The sequence below is a fragment of the Calypte anna genome, chromosome 1 (assembly GCF_003957555.1).
Source record: "Calypte anna isolate BGI_N300 chromosome 1, bCalAnn1_v1.p, whole genome shotgun sequence".
NCBI lineage: Eukaryota > Metazoa > Chordata > Aves > Apodiformes > Trochilidae > Calypte > Calypte anna.
Genome location: NC_044244.1, coordinates 177,834,255 through 177,854,432, shown reverse-complemented (window position 1 = coordinate 177,854,432; position 20,178 = coordinate 177,834,255). Strand labels below are relative to the sequence as shown.

The window sequence follows — 20,178 nt, the reverse complement described above, 5'->3', positions numbered from 1 at the left end:
CTCTAAAGTGATTACAGTCACCTGAGTGAATGAATGTGTTGCTACCAGGCTCATACTTGGAGTAACACCATCACATGAGAGGCTAAGGGAGAATGGTGTGTGTCACTTACTCTCTACAACTCCCTGAAAGGAGCCTGTAGCCAGGTGGGGGTCGGTCTCTTCTCCCAAGTAGCTATCAGTAAGACAAGAGAGCATGGTCTTAAGCTCTGCCAAGGGATGTTTAGGTTAGGTATTAGAAAAAAATTCTTTACAGAGATGGTAATCAAGCATTGGAATGAGCTGCCCAGGGAGGTGGTGGATTCTCTATCTCTGGAGAGACTGAAGAGACTGAATGTGGCACTGAGTGCCACATTGTCTGGGAACCACAGTGGTAGTGGATTGAGGGTTGGACTTGGTGATCTCAGAGGTCTTTTCCAACCTGAATGACTCTGTGATTCTGTGACTTGTGCTGCATTTATAACACCCCAGTTAAAGCCTGCAAATGGTTCTGCGGTAAGTGCTGGATGAGCATGTAGCATAGCCTCTTCCTCCAAATTTTAGCAGGCAAATTCATGAATAGACATAGAATGTGGGTGAATATTTCACCCACAAGTGTCCAAAGGGAGCTGAGAGGATCAGGGAAGTGGAATGCATAACTAAATTAACAAAGCTAAGTATGTCAGAGATCAACCATGATCAGGTAATAGTGTCAGAGAAACACTCTTTCATCAGACAGGAGTTCTTTTTTTACATTATTAGCCTACACAAAAGCATTTTTGCTCCTTTGATGACTGCATTGTCGTTATTATCCTTACACACCCTTCACTCTGGTAGCTCATTACATCCAGTCATTTCACCTTGACTTAATTAAGGATGTGCAAAACAACTGGGATGCTAGTGCTGAGTTCCTGGCTGGGACTGCAGGTACAAACAGATCATTAGGTAGAAAATGTCCAAAGAGCTGTGCCATCTGATAGAAAGAAAACTTTTCTGTGGGAACAAGGAAAGAAAATTTAGGTCTCCTATTTTCAAAAGAAATCAAAAGCTAATCCAAACATGTAGGTTGACCTCAAACTAATTATTTTGCTTTGGGGTGTTTTGTGGTGTGGACAGTGTGGGTTTTGTTTCTGTTCTGAGTCAAACCAAACTTTGGAGCTGGAATTTCTCCATAAAACTGGAGTTCAAGTCCTCCCCTCTCCCAGCACAGCTTGGTGTGATTCGGTCTGTTTCTGCCTGCCCTGTGCTGTGGTGATGCTGGCAGCAATCACTCCACTCACTGCAGAGCTGATGTCATGGTCCCAATCCTGCATCTTCAGATAGCCTCATCCCACACTCCCACAAGTCTCTCCACCCTTGTGCCATGAAAGCAGCACTCTGCTGGGCTGTTTCAGGTGGTCTTAAGTGGTTTCTTCTTCTGGCACAAGGTGACAATCCTGTCTTTTGGGCCATAGGGAAACCTCCTGGGGTAAGGAAAAGACCTAGGCTTGAGGGCTCTGTGGTTGGGACACAACCACATTGCCCAGGAGATCCATCACTGGGCTGTGTGGATCCAGCCTAAGGCATCCAAATGGTCTAGGTCTTGGCTTTGCCAGAACTGACTTTGGTCTCTCTCTAACCTGGGGTATATGTTCTCACCTCTGGGCCACCAGTACAAGAATCCCTTCCTTTACAGAAGTGCTAAGAGACCTGGGCAATGCTTGGGAAGGCTAACATAGAAGTTATCCTGGCTACCCTATCTCCAACTTGATAAACTGAGATGCATATGGAAATTAGCCAAGGAACATAACCTGCTAAGTAACTTCACTAGCCCTTTCTTTGGGGAGTTTACTGTAAAATGGCACACTTTGGATCTCAGTTTGCTGGGAAGTGCAGTAATATAATTAGTTAGACTGATAACAAGCTGAGCTGTGTGAATTCTTCAGAGGAGTGGAGGAATGTGTTAGACAAAGAGAGAAGGAAAAGGAAGAAGAAAATAATGCTTCCTCTGCCAATAAATCAATTTTTTCCAAAATGTTAGTGATAGAAAGTTCTAGAAGAGATCACGGACATTCTCAATCTTTCCTTATTTGAAAGGGACAAAACATTTGAAGTCTTTTAATTATTTTTTTAAATAAAATTCATGCATACTTTGAAACAAAATATTTTTATTTGTTTTCTAAGAATCATCTCCTCTGCCCTGAACTTTTCCTTGACTAGCAAAAGTAGCTAAAAAACAGCTTGGGGAAACTCCTTCTCCTGACACCATTTGCTTGCTGTGCTGCCTGTTCCTGCCCCCTTTTCAAAGCTTGCAAAGGCACCACGGTGTTCTTCTCAAACCCAAACCTTGCTAATTACCCAAGCAGCCTTTTTACTTGTCACTGCTGTCCAAGCTCCCAAAAGCTTTGCTGAGGACCATGCAAAGCTCTGGAAGTGTGAAATTCATAAGGTTCTGCCTGTCCTTTTGGGCCCACCTGTCCTGGTGGCCAACAAAGGTTTTGGGGGCTCATGAAGAATTTTCACAGCATGAAATTAAGAATGAGTGTCACTAGATGGCTCTATCTGCTTTCACTAAATGCACATGCTTTTCCTTTTATGGCCCCAAAGGAGCAGCAGCCCTACAGCTCTGTGCCTGGGGGGTTATCAGCCAGAGCCAGCAAGGTAAATCTCCTTTTTAAATGGAAAAATTCACCTGTGTTTTGATGATGGCTTTCATTATTTTCTTGCTAACATCCCTGAATAAAATGAACATGTCTGTGAGAAACCTCATGGTTTGAGATTTGAATGAAATGGTCCCCACTGGGGCAAGTTCTGGGTTTTCACCTCAGACTTCTCCAGCAGGCATTGCACTGCAGCCTCTGTGCAGATTTGAACCCAAAAGGGATGAATTTGGGTGTCTGTCGAGTATTTAACTGGGGTATGGACCAGTGGAGAGCCAGGAACTTCCTCTCCTTTGTCCTTCACTAGGTAAGAGGCAAAGAGGGCTGACTCCCAGCACACCCTGAAAGCCACATTTTCGGGTTCTGAATGTCTCCAAGTAACTCACAAGCTACTTGCAGGTCTGACTCTGGAAAAGAAAATGTATGATATTGTTGCTTTCTCAAGGAGAAAAGCTGGATGCTGGAAAAAATTACACTGTATTCAGGGGCTGCACTGGCTGTGTTGGCTTAAGGCTGAGTATTTTATCAGCTGCCAGATAAGCCAAGTGTATTCAAGAGGTGTTTGAAGCAAAATTCCTCCTGGAAAAAGTTACTATCTAAGGATATAATCCAAAGCCTTGAAAGACTGGGAGTATCTCTCTACCAATTTCAAAAGGATTTGAATCAGGGCCTGGGGAACTAGTCTGGCATCTCTTTCTCACATCAGCAGCCTCTGCACTTGGATGAAACAACCCTTGTAATAACAGCTACTTGCAGGAGCATTTGCAAGATCACAGCTTTGGCTGCACAAATGATACAAGGGACTAGTGACCACTGTGAGAAAGGAAGCACATTTGCTTATTTAGATAATTAACAGGCATTTGATACAAGTGTTGCTGTCTAACACATTGCTGACAGACTAGTAATTCTGGCTGATGAAGCAGCAATTATTACAATAACGTTATGGTCCCCTAAATTAACTGTCCCTCCCAGCCACTGCTGCCAGGAGAGGATGGGTGAAATTGCATCTCTTCTTCTTCCAAGTGAGCAGACTACGTGCTACAAAAGCACCCTGAGGGCCTTGCCCAGGAGAAGGACTCATACAGCAACTGCATGGCAGCTTCTGTTGCAACCTGTCTTGGGAGAATGTCTTGTTTTTATGGCCCTGGGTAGCTGCAGGCTTAATTTTGCACCTGCAGTTTTGGTCAGATAGATAACTGCTGTCCTTATTGACCCATGTAATGTGACACTGTTGAGAGGCCAGCGCTGCCAGCACAATTAGTTGTGACTTATGAGGAAAGACACCACTTTCAGGGCAGACACAATGCTGAGTGTTATGTTCTTTCTGAAAATTGGCTGGTTTATGAGCCAGGGAGGATTGATAAACCCATCAACATCCTTTGGGCAGGCAGCTCCTTCCTGGAGCTGTGCTGGGGGACTCAGAGCTGTGCTGAGGGTTCTGCTGCACTCACTTCAGGGGACTAGAGTGTGGGGACTACAACAATGGAAAATCACAGCCATTCTGTGTTAACTTGGTCTTGTCTGATCCTGTCTAACAGCTGGGCAAGCTGAATGATCAAGTAGGTAAATCCTTCAGGGCAAACATATTGAAGAAGGGACAGGAACTGGGAGTGGAGGTGTTTTTCAGAAGAAGGGTTCTCCATCACCCCACAGCCTGCAGAGGAGCTGAGCCCAAGCCCTCCTTTATCCCGTCTCATCCAGAGAGAGCTCATGAGAAGGCAGCTCACATGGCTACTCACACAGCTGGGTTTCCCATCTTGTCATAGGAGTGAGGGAGAGAGAGGACCCAGGCAGTGGTATTAACTGACTGGCTTCAAATTGTGTAAAGGAACCTGTCAAATGGCTCTAATTTGGTTTCTATAACATGTAGGAAATTTTATTCAAAATAGGCTGGTCAGGATAGCTGATGGGAGGGTTGATGGAAAGCAGAGGGCTCTGGCACTGCTCTGCTCAGCTCAGCTTTGTAACTTCACCATCACTTACAGCACATGTAAATGAAGGAGAAGTGCATTTATCCTGCAGACAGTAAAGTAGATTTCCTCTATTTCTTCTTTTGGGTAATCAGTCTAGTGAGAGATTAATTTAGATCCACTATGCCAGAGACAGAAAAACATCACCTGACAAGAAAATGCACCTACGAAGAACAAATCTTTGATAGCTTTACAGGCTTCTTGAACACAGGGAAAGTCAGTCAATAAAGTTCCTTGTGGCCTAAAAACAGAAACATCTGTCAGAGGCGGCTTGCTCAGCTGAATATAGCATCAGGAAAGCCCAACTGATTAACTCCATCCTCTTCCTAACATGTTTCTGTGGTGCCCAGAAATCCCTAGAAAGGTTTTCCGAGGACACTGGCACTATTACAAGCCAGTTATAGTTCTATAAACAGAGAGATCATGGAAACATTATCCTAACTGCAGTTCACCTCTGGCATCCAGTTTGCGTAACTCACACATGCTTCATCTGCTCTCCCTTAGACATGGCACAGGCTTGTGATTTGGGAAATGAGGAAGGCTCTAATGAAGGAGAGAATAAAGCTGTTATTGTTGCTGTGAGGAGGAAAAGAGGCTGGAGGGTTGAGGTCCATATAACCTTGCAAGTAGCCTAGAGCTGGGAAAAATGGCAGGGGTGATTACAGCAGTAATACAGTAGCTGCAGGAAGCACTTTGGGTGTAGCTGGGCTGATCCTTCTCAGTGCAAACACCCACCAGGACCCTTCTCCTATGCTCTGCTCTTCTCATCCACATTTATCCCCCCAGCTTTCTGGGGCTTTCTTTCAATTGCTTTTCACATTTTGGTCTTCTTTAATTTCTATTTATAGTAATCCTACAGGATGAAAATGCTTAAGAGGAATAACCTTTTCTATCCCCTCCTCTGCATTGACTTTTGTCAATATGTGACTAGATCATGTGGTAGATAAACTCATCTAGGCCTCTTTTCCAGGAAAGGTTGAACGACATGATCTTTCAAGATTCCTTCCACAGAATCACAGAATTGTCATGGTTAGAAAAGACCTCTAAGATCATTGTGTCCAACTGTCATCCTCCCCCATGCAACAAAAAAAATAATTATATATCACCATCCCACTAGAGCATGCCCTGAAGTGCCTCATCTACACAGTTTTTAAACACATCCATGGATGGTGACCCCACCACCTCCCTGAGCAGCCCGTTGCAGACCTGACTACCCTCTCAATAAAGAAATTCTTCCTCATATCTAGTCTAAACTTCCCCTGATGAAACTTCAGGTAATTTCTTACAGTTATATCATTATTTACTTGGGAGAAGAGGCCAGCACCCACCTCTCCACAACCTCCTTTCAGGTAGTTGTAGAGGGCAGTAAAGTCTCCTCTCAGCCTCCTCCAAACTAAACACTCCCAATTCCCTCAGCCTCTCTTCACAGGACTTGTTCTCTAGACCCTTCAGCAGCTTGGTTGCCCTTCTCTGGACACATTCCAGGACCTTAGTGTCCTTGTAGTGAGGGGCCCAGAAGTGAACTAAGTACTCAAGGTGCAGCCTTGTGGCACGATCATTTCCCTTCCTCTGCTGGCCACACTATTCTTAATAAAAGCCAGGATGCTGTTGGTCTTCTTGGCCACCTGGGCACACTTCTGGCTCAAATTCAGCTGGGTGTTGACCAACACCCTTGGGTCCTTTTCCATCAGACACCCTTCAAGCCACTCCTCCCCAGGCCCCTATGTAGTGTTGCCTGGAGTAGTTGTGACCACAACAGGACCCAGCACTGGGTCCCACCCGGGCTATCCAGGACTTCAAGTTTGATACCAAGTGACAATTTTGTGTCTGACATAGAGAGAGCCGTGGAGACTGTCTTTTTGGTGTCTTGGCAAATAAATGACAGCATATCTCTGGCAGTTTGGGGACACAGCATGACCACATGTTGACCTTCAACAAGACAAGAGGACACAGTCTTAAGTTGTGCCAGGGGAGGTTTAGGTTAGATATTAGAAAGAATTTCTTCACGGAGAGGGTGATCAGGCATTGGAATGGACTGCCCGGTGAGGTGGGAGATTCTCTGTCCCTGGAAACATTTAAAAAAAGACTGGATGTGGCACTCAGTGCCATGGTCTAGCAACTGCTCCGGTGGGTCAAGGGTTGGACTCGATGATCTCTGAGGTCCCTTCCAACCCGGCTAATTCTATGATTCTATGATGATTCTATGATTCACAGGTCAGGGGGACAGACCACCTCTGCTGTGCGATCCTGGGCAGCAGAGACAACTTCATCTGGGCCACAAATGCCTGAATTTCAGGGCAGGAGGTTGGAAGCATGCAGCAGAAGCTGATGCCTGGCTCCAACCAGCATCACACAAACCCAGCAGAGACTCAAAAAAAAAAAGCTGCTTGGAAAGCAGTCCTAGGACATAAGCTGCAAAAACACAAGCAGTGCTTCTTGGGGAGGCAGCGGAGCCCCTGTGTCCACAAAACCCTGAATGAGCTACTCTGTGGAGGGACCCAGAATTCTGGATTGCTTCATAATCAGCTCTCCTCTGACATATGAGAGGACTCCACACCAGGCAGCAACAGGAGTTTGTGTGCAGCACATAGAATCACGTTGGTCGGAAAAGCCACTTAAGATGACCAGATCCAACTGCTAAACCTGCATTGCCAAGTCCATCCCTAAACCATGTTCCTAAGTATCACCTCTAAGCATCTTTTAAATATCTCCAGGGACAATGACTCCACCACCGTCCTGTGCAGCCTGTTCTGGTGCTTGCCAACCCTTTCGATGAAGAGTTTGTTACTAATACCCCATCTAAACCTCCCTCTTGCACAACCTGAGGTCATTCCCTCTTGTTCTCTCACTTCTTACTTGGGAGAAAAGACCGACTCCCACCTAGTTACAACCTTCCCTCAGGCAGTACTAGAGGGCGGTCAGGCGGAGGTCTCCTTTTGAGGTTCCCTCCCCACTGAGAGAACGGCGGGGCCTGGATGCTTTCACATCTCGCTCTCAGCTGCGGCGGACGCGTCCCTGTGCTCCTCTCACAGCCGCTCAGCGGGCGGCGGATCAGGCGGAATATCGACGGGGAACCGCAGCCACAACCTCCCCAGTACCACCGGCCCAGAGACTCCCTGAAGTCACCACCAGCACCTCCGCTCCCGCCCGCCCGCGCATGCGCCCGCCCAGTGCTCCGCCCCTGGGGCCCGCGGGTGGCCGGGACGGGAGGCGGGAGGCGGGAGCTGCGGTTCCCGCTCGGGGCCGATTCCCCGGCGCTGCCGATGGTCGGGGAGCGGGGGGCGGCGGCCGCCGCACAGGGCGGCAGTCAGAGTGGCGGCAGGGCTGCTTCCGGCGGCGGGAGAGAGGTCCCCTCCGGCTCTTTCATCTGCTCCTTCCCCGACTGCGATGCTGTCTTCTCCAAGGCCTGGAAGCTCGACGCGCACCTCTGCCGGCACACGGGCGAGGTGAGCCGGGCGGGCGGTGCGGCGAGAGGAGCGGGGTTCCTGCTGGGGCCGCCCCGTCGGCGGGGAGGGAGGTTGGGTGTGGCTGAGGGGGCGGCGCGGGTCGGGGCCAGGGCTGAGCCCCTCGGGGGGCTGGGGGTACCCGCGGGGTCCGAAACAACACCGGAACACCCGCTTGAGAGCCGGGGTGCAGTTCGTAGTCTCTGAACACCCCTCTCTCTCGCCGTCTCTCAGAGGCCGTACGTCTGCCAGTACGAAGGCTGCGGTAAAAGTTTCACCAGAGATTTCCACCGCGCTCGACACCTTCTCACGCACACGGGGGAAAAGCCGTTCCAGTAAGGCCGAATCCTTTACTTCTTAAAATGGGTCACGCTTGTCCTTGTGAAAAGGTAAAAGTGGTTTACGTGTGGTGGGGAGGGTGCCCAGCCCTGGCCTGGGGAGTGCTGCCCCAGCATCCTGCACACCAGGTGGGATGTCGGGAATCTCCTGAGCCTGAACCCTCCCCTCTGTCAGAGATCAGTAAGAGATGCTTAAAGGAAAGGGCAGGTGTCTCCCTAGAATGCAGAATTAAAAGAAGGAAAGGTAGTTTCTGTTATTACTAAGTCATTAATAGCTTCAGATAATGGATTACGAGCTTGGAATTCCTATGTGTTTTATTAAAATCTCTTCTGATATGTTTTCCTGTGGCTTTTGATTGTAACTTAGCTTTTTTGTGTCTCTAAAGCAAAATTTTATGTTGTGAGCTTAAGTTATTTCTTGTATATGCCTCTTGCCCGATGTTTTCTGTATCTGCTTAGGAAACAAACCATTGTTGGGCAGTGATAATAAAACATGCAGATCATTTGTAGGTGCCCAGCTGATGGATGCAATCAGAGATGTGGAACAAAGTCAAACTTAAAGAAGCACATTGAGCGTAAACATGAAAATCAGAAGAAGCAGTATGTGGTAAGTGATTGATTCTGATGCTGTAAAGTGGAGGCTAAAGAAGTTCCTTTTTGTGTATCTAGTGAAATATGTCAATTGGTTGTTACGCTGTAGTTGTATATGAGTTCAAATACTATGACTAGAATTTCAGCAAACACACGTGGACTAGGCTTCTAATGATAATTTAATTTTCTAAATAGTGTGACTTCGAAGGCTGTAACAAGTCTTTCAGGAAACATCAACAACTGAAGGTTCATCAGTATCACCACACCAATGAACCTCCCTTCAAGTAGGTGGAAAATTTCAACAATTAACTTTTAACAATGCCATTTAAACATTGTAGATGAAAAATGGTGCCTTTTGTCAAGTTTTTATTGATATGGATTTAAAAAAAACAGTGGCATGAGTTTGTAGTCCTGCAAGTACATTTCTTGTACTAGTCCTTTGCTCAGTATCTTTTGAGCAAGTCTTGGTGCCCTGTGACTTCAGCATTCTAGACTTTTTCTTTGAATTTATTACAGCTTCACAGGGAAAACAAACAAAAAAACCTCTGTTTTGAGTTCACACAGTCTGAAATACAAGTATAAAAGCTTGCACAGAAATTCAGCTACCTCTGCTTTCCAGTAAAAAGCAGGACTTGGCTAACACTGAAGTGAGTAGCAGCTTAAAAAAAGGTGAGAGGCTTGGACACTATCTGAGAAGCTGTGCATTGCAGCTCCATGATTTACATGACACCTCAGTATAGATCTGATAAAAAAAAGTTTAGTTTTGTATTTCTTACAGGTGGAGCACACTTCACAGGAGTGTTCCACTTAAGTGAAATGCACTAGTATGGCTGCATGACAGACACAAAAATACTGTTACTGCTCTGCTGCTGCTTTGGCTGCTAGACCTGTACAAGCCACTTAAGAGAGAGAGATACAAAATGTATGGAGGGTTTATGTTTGAAGAGCCTAGTGTATAGGGATGATATGAGCCTTGATTGTTTAGCCTAATGCTTAGCTTGCTGTATACTTGGAAATCATGCTATGGTTTTAATTCTTACGGGGATCAGAGTCTTCTGTTAGAAACATGTAATGGAATTTACTTTTACAGGGCAGGAGGGGGACAGAACAGATCTTTAGGTGAAGGGAAACTTGGATAATTTTGTCCTCTTTAATTATTCTTAAACAAAATATGCAGATGCAGTGAAAGGACTTAAACTGGTTTTCTTTTATACCTAGATGTAGTAATGAAGGATGTGAGAAGTACTTTTCTACTCCTAGTCATCTAAAGAGGCACGAAAAGATCCATGAAGGTAATACAGATTTTCTTCTTTCTCCAGTTACATTTTAGCAAAGGGGAAAGGACTTCTTCCCATATGAAGGGTATGCAGGGATGTATGACAGACAGGAAAATATTCTGGGCCTAGTGATCCAAGCACAAGAAGAACACCAGTTTTGAGCAGTCAAATGGGATACAATAGCAGGACATTGCAGTCTTCAATTACAGTGTATCTGTGGCAGGCTGAAAAGAGCTCAGGATTCCTTCTGCTGTTTCTCAAGATGTGCTTCCTTGTCAATAATCTGTCTCCTGAAGATGGGCTAATGGCTAAAGCACCAGCCGAGATCTCCAGAGGTTAGGATCAGTTCTGCCACAAATTTCCTGTGGAGCATTGGCAAAACCATGCAGGTTTTCATTTATGAAGTTGTTAATGTGCCTTTGTGAAAGGTACTTAACTGGAACTGTCAGGAGGTAGTCGGGTATGTTGGAGCTAATTCTGCTCTGCTTCTATCCATTCTTATAGTACTATGGACAGATAATCTGCTTTCTGGTGCTAGGAAAAACAAACAAACAAAAACAAACCCAAGGGACTAGGAAGAGTTTCCAAGAGGCTGCAATTTGTACTGCTTTCCTTTCTTAAGACAGGGCCTTGCTTGTAGTTGTTTGACCTTCCCAGTCCTGGAGTTTAAATATTGTTGACTTTCTGCAGTTCATTTAAAAACTATCTGATAGAATGGTGGAGTCTCTTTAGACTTGATGGAATATGCTGTATACTCGAGATCTTGTTGGGGTTTTTTTTTTTGGGTTTGTTTTTTGTTCTTAAACATGTAATACAAATATTTATGTTCAGACTATATTACAGTTCTTTTCATCTATTTAATTGAAAGTGTGTGGCTGCTAAGTGGTTTTACTGAAGCAGAGAGGGAGAGAGTTTAATAAAATAATTGAGGTTGGAAAGGACCTCTGTAGGTCCATCTGGTCCAACTCCTTGCTCAAGGTGGGGTCAGTTAGACAAGGTTGATGACAGCTGTGTTTAGTAGTTTTGAATTTTTCCAAGAGTAGGGATTCCACAGCCTCTGGACAACTTGTCTCAGTGATACAAGGTTCCTTCCATAAATGCCATTATCTTATGCTCTAATTTGTGGTTACTGCTCGTCCTCCCATCACCCTTCAATATGGGAGGAAAGGAGGAATATTGATCCTTAATTTTGAAATGCTAAAAAAGGAATTCCCCCCCCTGTAAAACTGGACTGTGTTTGCTAGAACCTTTGTGATTGTAAACATATATCCTGTCCAACAGGCTATTCATGCAAGAAAGAAAACTGCTCATACACTGGAAAAACTTGGACAGAGCTTCTGAAACACAACAAAGAAAGTCATACAGGTAAATTCCAAGTGCTTTAGTAAAGGAACTTAGCTTTTGATACAATTAGCAGTTTGTTTCTTAGGAGTCCTTGTTGAATTCATTTAATCAACTTGCCATTGGGTGCAGACAAACACTTACTAATGTATTGGTAAAATGATAATCAGTCTATCTAGACCTTTAACTGATGAAATACTACTCAGTAGTCTTTGCTCTGTGATCCAGTTAACAAGAAAATGTGTGATGTAGGATATCATATCAGGATAATTCATACTGCATTATTCTTTTCAAGTCTCAGAGTTTCTTGCATTTCATGTGGATTTTGGCATTGTTCTAGAAGACTGAGTTTGATTCTGATATTCTTACAGAAGCTATAAATTTATACTTGGCCTTCTCTCTTCCACTCAGAGCAAATAGTTTGCAGTGAGTGTTACAAAACTTTTAAACGGAAAGATTACCTCAAGCAGCATCAAAAAACACATGCTACGGAGAGAGAAGTCTACCTCTGTCCAAGAGAAGGATGTGAAAGAACTTACACAACTGTGTTTAACCTTCAGAACCATATACATTCTTTTCATGAGGAGAAAAAACCATTCTCTTGTGATTATCCAGGCTGTGGAAGAGTGTTTGCAATGAAGGTATGTATTTCTTACACCATCCTAATCTGAATCCCATAATCTGAAATGATAAACCTAACTCTTTTTCATTTTCCTGTCCTTTGTAACTGTAGCAGAGCCTAACAAGGCATGCAGTTGCACATGATCCTGACAAGAGAAAGCTGAAAGTAAGTTACACTTTCAAAAAGTCCTCTCAACCAAACCCTGTCACTTCAGAAGAGGGGAAACCTTGGGTGTTTTAAAATGAGCCAGTTTTCTACTTGATTTGGGAGATTCTGAAGCTCCTTTAAATAATACAGTGCTGGCATATTCATTAATTTCTTCTTCCTCCCCACCCCCCCATTAGTAGTCTTTGCATCATATATGTGTTAAGTTGCTTATTATGGATTTATTTCTGCCAGGCAAAACGTTCTCGTCCCAAGAGGAGCTTAGCCTCTCGCCTGAGTGGCTACATTCCTCCTAAAACACAGACAAGAAAGGGTCTGGTGGTGACAGAAAGCAAGGTGATGGATAAGCCCATGGAAAATAAAATACCAACTGTTGAGATTCTGACTGCAGTAAAGGTTAATTGAGACAACTTCAAGGAATAATCAGTGCAAGGCTGAAGGATAATTTTAAGTTTATAGTCTGTTTATTTTTAAATAAGAAATTATTATTGTTTACAACTTTCCATAAAGTCACTGATGCAACTCACTTGTCTTCAGGTCTTCATTTTCATCTTTCTTCACTGTACCAGCTTTCTGTTTTTCCATTTTCTGGTGTGCTTTCAACTCTTTTTCAGACATGTGTCTCAAAGTACAGGTACTCACTCCTTCTCTGGTAACTTTTGGCTTGGAAAGGTAAGTGGCTTTCTCAGAGACAGTCTCCAAAATCTGATCAAAAACCATGAACTGAAAAAGGAGAAAAATAGGAATTAAATGTACAAACACATAGATAAATATTTCAGGCTGTAGTGACACTTATTTCCTGCTTATGGTGAAGATATTAGTTGAAACCAGCTATTTTCTAGTCCTGGTTTAAGCAGTTTGTCCTTTCCAAATCATTTGTTCTTTACTAGTAAGCAGGTTTAGGAAAGTGACCATGGGCACCAAGCCATTTCCTAACACTTTGGTTGACAGGAATGACTGTTTTGCTGTCTAAAGACATCTGTGAAAGTGATGACAATTGCATCCGTCTCTTCCCCACCCTGCTATTCCACTAGGTTTGAGTACATTGCTATGGGGCTTTTGTCTTAAGGGGCAGTACTGTTCTAAGGTTAGCAGAAAGTGATAGTATTGAATGGAGTGATACAGTGCATTCATATAACAAGCTGAATGCTTAAGATAATTAAGCCTGTAAATTTAAGGACAACCTAAATCCAGAATGTGTCAGGAAATGTTCTGCTCCCTCTCATATCCAGTTCTTCCTCCTTCTACCCTTCCGTGTGAACTTCCTATAAAAAGCTTTTTTGCTTTTGGATGAAGTGGTATCATGATTTTTTCCAGCAATTTAGTAGAGAGAATCATTAAGGAAACCCAATCCACTGCACACTTAAAAGTAGAAAAAAAAAAAGTCACATCCCCCCCAATCTTTATTAAAACAACAAAAAAAGTGACAATGAAGGCTCTAAAATTATACTAGGAAGTTGCCACCAGCTCCCCAACATCTTTACAGATGTTTACTTTGACAGTTTTGGAACACAGTTTTCCACAGTAGTGGAGAATAAACCATAGCCACAGTTGTACATATGCATCTTGAAATAATACACAGATTTTTTTTTTTAAACCTTATTTTTAAACTTTTCAGTGAGTGAGTGGGCTGGCCTGAGAAATATATAGGAAAATTTTACCAGCCCTGTTAAATAAGGTAGTGCTGCAAAGGAGAAGGAACTACTTAAGTCTCTGCTGTCAAAATCAATATTGTTACTGCATGCTGAAGAAAGAAGGGCATTTGAATTGTTTCTGTGGTGGTCTAGAAAGCAGTGTCTGAACAGATGCAACTTAAGCTGGGGCAACCATTACTTTCATGGGACCTAGACCTTTGTGGCAGTACTGAGTAGGGGAAGCTAATGCAAGTACAGCAATTTAATCAAGTTGATTGGTCCAACTTTCAGGAGTCCACTTACCATGTCTGTGTTGCTATCTTTTGCTTGCCGGATGGTAACTTTAACGTGGTATTTCTTCTCAATCCAATGTGCTATCTGTTTAGTCTTGGTTTCTAAGTCATTCTTGGCAATAGCTGAAGAAAAGGATAACTCCTTCTGAACTACTCCTGTTTAAAACAGAACTAAAATTGTGTTGGTTTAACATCTGACAAAGCTGTATTAGTTGCTCTCTTTCAACTGTGCTTTGTCTGGTGCTCTGTCTGGTGCTTTGTCTGCTTCCCTCCCCCAAACTCCCCCCATGCTGCTGTCCTGTACACAGTGCATCACAGTGTGCAGTATTCACCAAGCACCTTAGAAGGTGCCTACTTGATTTCTCACTGTCATGGCTATGTTTGGGAGACTGAGTGCATCTTTGAGGCACGTAGGAAGTCTCTTCAGGGTTAGAGGGCTTAAAGTATTTTCATTTTGATTACAGTTCTGTTCATACCACCCACAATGCAGGTGTAAAAAATTAACAGGTAAGCATGGGATCTGGAATGAAAAACTTGGTGTGCAAATTCCTGTAGAGTTGAATGTAAAAACTTATGTTAGATAGCTCTTCATCTAGAGCCCATTTTCTTCCATGAAGTGCAATGTTTAATTGGGTAAGAAAAGAGGATAAGAGATCAGATACCTTTTCTAAAACCTCTTTGCCAAAATCAGTTTGTTAAAATGCTGGGCTAGGACAGTGTAAGAGAAAACACTGAATATTATTCAGTATTGACAAAATTGCTCTCTTACTCTGTAGATAAAGGGGGTCTAGATTTTCTCTTCCTAGCAGTAAGCTAGGAAGAGAATGAATCACAACTAATAATGACAAAATTATGTATTGGTGTAACTGGTGCTGAGTTTGCAAAAACTGCCTGTCACTTTTTGCCTTAGTAAAGTACCTAAAAATTCAGTGAGTCTAAAGGAACCAGAGTCTAGTTATATTCACTTCAGTAAAAACAGATTTTTTTAAAAGAAGCCAGCAGATGCCAAAATAGTAAAGCCTGAGAAGGCAGTAGGCTTCTCTGTGGAAGAAGACTAAAATAATCTAAAATTTTATTTTCACTACTGAAAATCCATAATAGCATGGATTGCAAAGACATTGCTTTGGATTTACACAGATACAAGTAAGAGGATTCCATCTGCTGAAACCACTTTTAGTGCGGCATTTTTCCAAGTGTTGTAGTGTCAACAATGTACATACCTGGTTTGGGACTTCCTTTTTTCTTCTCTGCACGTTTAAGCTGTTCTTCATGAATCTGCTGCCCAGTCATTAGTCTGTACACAGGAGGTTCTGCATTCTCCTGAAGGAGAACCAGTTTCAGATCATGTTGATCCATAAGTTTGAGTGCCTCTGCTCGATGCATATTTCCTAAGCTCTCTCCCTCCTGGTTGATTAAATGCAAAATCCGATGGGGGATTCTTCGCCCAACACTTCCAAACGCTGCTTTCTTTTTTGGCTCCGTGGGGGATTTTTCAGCTGTGCAAAATGGCTGAGTAAGTCCAAACACTCCTGACTTTCTAGGCTCTGGTACCACCATCCAGTATGGAGAAAAGAACCTCTTCTGTGGTGTTTGTGTCAGGAGAGTACCAAAGAATCTTTTTGCAGATCTATTCTCATTTCTGGTTGCTTGGCACAAAATTTTCATCACAGAAAAGGTGGTCATTCTGAGGAAGCAGGGAAGAAAAAGAAACAAGTTACCTCCATCCATCAGGCTCTTCTAGTTTTATTAGACTTGACTCCAGCTCAGTAAACCATAGTCTATAAAACTTACTATTTCAAAAAGATCCACAGAATGAGCAATCAACAGTAATTTTACTGTAACAGAGCTTTAGCCCAGAGAGAAAATCTAATAGAAGAACAAGATTTATGAAGAGTGGATGTTATCTTCAGTATTTTAGAATATGAGCCTGCACTCTTTCAAAGAATCCAAAACTTCTAACCCAAAACTCCATTTCTGCTCACAAGAGCATCTACTATTACATGGGTTTTTTATGTGTATAGAAATTAACCAGTGTTTAGGAGGAAGAATTTGTTGACAGATAAAAAGACATGCTACACTTAATATTTTTCCTGAAGTACCCAATATTAAGACTTTCTTCCTGATTCTGACACTCTTCTTTGAATAGTGTTTTATTTAGGCCGCATTATTTCAGAATGACCCTAAACACACAGTGAATGAAATGGTGACTTGTGATATGTCCATCAACAGCCTTCCCAACATCTAAACCCTGACTTCTGTGTAGTACAGTTTGGGAATTTCAAAGCCTTGCCCATCCAGGGTAAGCCTTCCATTCAAAATCTTCACTTCAACATTAATCCGTGACAAAGTGACCATTACTACACTCAAAAATGAGATTTATCCCTGGTTTGAAAACTCTTCCATAGCTAGCATGCAATTTGGTTTCACAGTAGTGATCCCAAATTGTGTATTTCTGTTTTCCAAATGTCATTATGTGGAAGTAAGTCATATAGGTATTTAGTCTTATATCAACTAAGCACCAATATTATTTCAGTAACCTTAAAAATTTAAAAGAGCATCTTCACTGTATTTTAAGCTCAAGTTCCACAAATTCAGCCATGCTTCAAAGTGAAAACAGCACCTTAATTTTAAAACTATTTTATCAGACCTTTCAAGCAGTGATAGTCTTGCTGTGTTTTTCACAAACATTGGATGGCACATTTCTATTTACAGTGAGCTGGTTTTTTTCCAGTTATCAAAGCTACTTAGACCTCTTACAAAAAGTACATATGCATGTAATTGCCATTTTACCAGAACCATCTAATAAACCACCGATAATACTTTTTCTTTGTAAATGTTGAAAAGAGCTTGCAGGGAAAAAAAAAAAAAAAAAAGGCAGAAAACAGACAAAGGTGAGACAGTCTGTAATACATGGACTGGAAAATTAGCAACACACTTATTTGCCTAAAATCTCCATTCACAAAATTTCAACAAATTATTACAGACATCTGTCCTGCCACAGTACTCATAGAACTATGGACTTCCAAAACAAGCCTCAAAATAAGCCTGTGCTTGAAATGTGAGGACTAGTGAAACTGACATTCCTTCCATTATAATTCTTCCCCATTTTTTCCCCTGGTTCATGGAATGCCCCTGGCAATTCAGGTACACCTGGCTGTCATTTGCATTTTGTTCAAAACTTAATTTTTTTTTTAACAGCTGCAAATACTTTAGAATTAAAAAGCAAACTGTGGAGTATTATCTGCAGTTTTATTATTGCATGTTTAAAAGGCAGCAAGTGCAAGGAAAGCCAAAAATGACACTGGAAAAAATTATGTTATACCAGAGGAGTTAGCAAAAGTGTGGCTTATTTTGCCGATACGGGAACCTGACTCCACTCTCAATATATAGTTATATATATTTATGTATAATCACAGAATCGTTTTAGCTGTAGAAGACCTTTAAGGTCATCGGGTCCAACACTAAACTTTGCCCTGCCACTGAGCCACGTCCCGAGGTAACGCACCCACGCGTCTTTAAAACGTCTCCAGGGATGGTGACTCCCCCACTCTCCTGGGCCCCTGTGCCAGTGTTTCAATGTATGGCACACTGCAAACAACCATCCCCGTACACACACGCCACGGTGCTGCGTGGCCGTGACGCTGTTCCCGGGTGTGCGGCTCGGGGAGCTCATCCTCTGCCTCTCTCCGTCCCGCGGCCGTGGGTCCGGGCGCCGCTCTGGGGGTGCAGGTGGTACCAATAACCACAGCTCTTTGGGCCTCCCCCGGCTCGCCCAGGCCCGCAGCGCCATTCTCCCCGCCGGGCGGCTCCCTCCTTCTTACCTACCTACCTGCTGGCTGGGCCGGCTGAGCCCAGCCCAGCCGAATCGGGCCGGGCCGGGCCGAGCAGAACAGTACGGATCGGAGCCTAAGCAACCAGAGCCCCCAAGCGTCCCCGGTCCCGCCCCGCCGCCGCAGCGAAGGGTCAAGCCCGGGTCTCTCTTCCCTTTTCTCCTCCTCTTCCTCCCTCGTCTTCCTCTTCCGCCTCCCGCTCCTCCACACCCGCTCCCGCCCCGTATGGATGCTCGGCTGCTCGCAGGCGCCGTCCCCATGCGTGTGTGAGGCGGTGTACGGGTCTGCCCCCTCCCTGCTGCTCCCTTTCCTGCCCCCCTCTTCCTGCCCCCCTCTTCCTGCCCCCCTTTCTGCCCCCCCCTTTCTGCCCCCCCTTTCTGCCCCCCCCTTTCTGCCCCCCCCTTCCTGCCCACCCTTCCTTCTCTTTGCTCCCCCTTCCTGCTCCCCCTCCCTGCAGCCCCGTTCCTGCTCCCCCTTCCTGTCCCCGCTGCCCTGCGTCCCCCGCAGGCTGCGGGCAGAGGCAGCCGCACTCCTGCAGTTGCTGTGTGCGGAGCGTTTCTGTCTCTCTGCGTGTGGCTGTCCTTGCGTGTCCCTCTTGTCGCCCCCCGGTGCCGCCCGGCCTGCGGTGAGGCTGCCCGGCTCTGCACGGGCAGTGCTCGGGTTGTTTTCCCGGCTGTGCCGCCGCTGAGCTGTTTCCTGCCTAAAAAATAAATCCAGACTTCTTTGCTTTCTTTGGGAGACAACTGAACCCTTTACCTTTTTTATCTGCCAAGAGAAAGGAAATGCTATGAAAATCTGAGTGGTTTTGTTTTGTTTGTTTGTTTTGAAAGCCTTCTATTCTTAACTGTGGTCTTAGAATGCTCTAATTCCCCATGCTGGTTGTCTTGATTCAGTCATTTTGGGATGCACATGCAAAAAAGTCTGTCATCTTCACCAAAGACACTGGGTGGTAATTATGCAAAAAATCAGAAAACTTTAATAAGTCAGTTCACACTGTAATATTCATTTATACTGCCTTGTTCTCCTTAAAACTTTACCTGCAAAAATGTGTACAGAAAAATGCCACTAGCAAAATCAGCTAAGTTGACGGTGAGCTGACATTTGTAGCCTCACATGTTCTGTGCCAATGGTGCCTGCTTTTTCCATCTTGCCCTTTTTCCTTTTGTTCATTTCTTGATTTGGTTCAGGCATTGTGCCTTTACAATTGTAAGTTTCTGGGGAGCAGCGATTGCCATCTTTTCTACCAGTAGAGTGCCTAGGAAAACTGGATCACAGTTTGATGCTCTTGAAACATAAATTATTGAAATTCTAGAGCATCCAGTTGTGGAGAGTGAAATACTCCACAATAAGAAAAGGCGACATATTTTTTACTGCTCTTTTCATGGTCTGGAAATCAAGTGTGGAATTTGAATAACCATGAAGGGAAGTTTTGGCAGAGCTGAAGCCTGGAGAGATTTATTTTTTTCTTCTCAGCTCTGCAATGTGAATTAGAGAAGAGCTTGTCAGTGGCCCAGCTTGCAGTTGGCTGCTACTGCCTCCCTGAGAACCATCCTCATAAGACAGATAATTTTCAGCAGTGTTAGTAGGAGCAATAAAGCTAATAAACCTCTCCAGTGTAGTAAGAACTACCTGCATGAAAGCAGTGCATACAACTTGCATTCCTTCTCTGTTCCCTTTATTTAATTCTGTTAAGTTTAAAGCTGATGTTTGTTTTACTTCATGCCTTTCTAATTAAATTTGGTTTGCCAAGAAATAGTTCAGCCTTCTCATGCTGTTTGTCCTCAAATTCATCTTTCTATGGGTTCATTGTGCTCTTTCTCCTTGCCCTTTGTCTTGTGTCTGTTTACACTGTAATTGTCCAGGGGCAGTTTTTATATGTGCCTTTCACAGTGGGACTGCAGTCTTTATTATTTGAAAGACAATATCATAATAAATGCCGTTAATAATAACTTTCTCCCTTCTATTTGCCTGATGCACATTATCCTTTTCCCTTATTAATACATTCAGTCATCTGTTTTGTTATAATACTAAAAATCTGCATGTCTTTTTTTCCATTTGA

General features: G+C 43.8%; 2 protein-coding genes across 4 annotated transcripts; one reads left to right on the top strand and one right to left on the bottom strand.

The window, feature by feature from the left end:
* The first annotated feature begins 7,801 nt into the window (after positions 1-7,801).
* On the top strand, positions 7,802-12,888 carry GTF3A (general transcription factor IIIA). Its single transcript, XM_030469182.1, has 9 exons — positions 7,802-8,031; positions 8,263-8,363; positions 8,877-8,973; positions 9,153-9,241; positions 10,176-10,249; positions 11,516-11,599; positions 11,987-12,216; positions 12,309-12,362; positions 12,597-12,888. Exons 1-9 carry the CDS (start codon positions 7,849-7,851, stop codon positions 12,765-12,767), a joined length of 1,083 nt encoding a protein of 360 aa, XP_030325042.1. The 5' UTR covers positions 7,802-7,848; the 3' UTR covers positions 12,768-12,888.
* On the bottom strand, positions 12,805-18,290 carry MTIF3 (mitochondrial translational initiation factor 3). 3 transcript variants are annotated; one of them, XM_030469185.1, is made up of 4 exons: positions 18,119-18,290; positions 15,510-15,973; positions 14,300-14,445; positions 12,805-13,085 (listed from the first exon to the last, which is right to left on the bottom strand). In XM_030469185.1, the coding sequence occupies exons 2-4, from the start codon at positions 15,970-15,972 to the stop codon at positions 12,873-12,875; spliced, it is 822 nt and encodes a 273-aa protein (XP_030325045.1). In that variant the 5' UTR covers position 15,973; positions 18,119-18,290; the 3' UTR covers positions 12,805-12,872. The 3 variants fall into 3 exon arrangements, with proteins under 3 accessions (XP_030325045.1, XP_030325044.1, XP_030325043.1); XM_030469184.1 differs by having other exon boundaries at positions 18,111-18,272; XM_030469183.1 differs by having other exon boundaries at positions 18,115-18,272.
* Between the last annotated feature and the right edge of the window lie 1,888 nt (positions 18,291-20,178).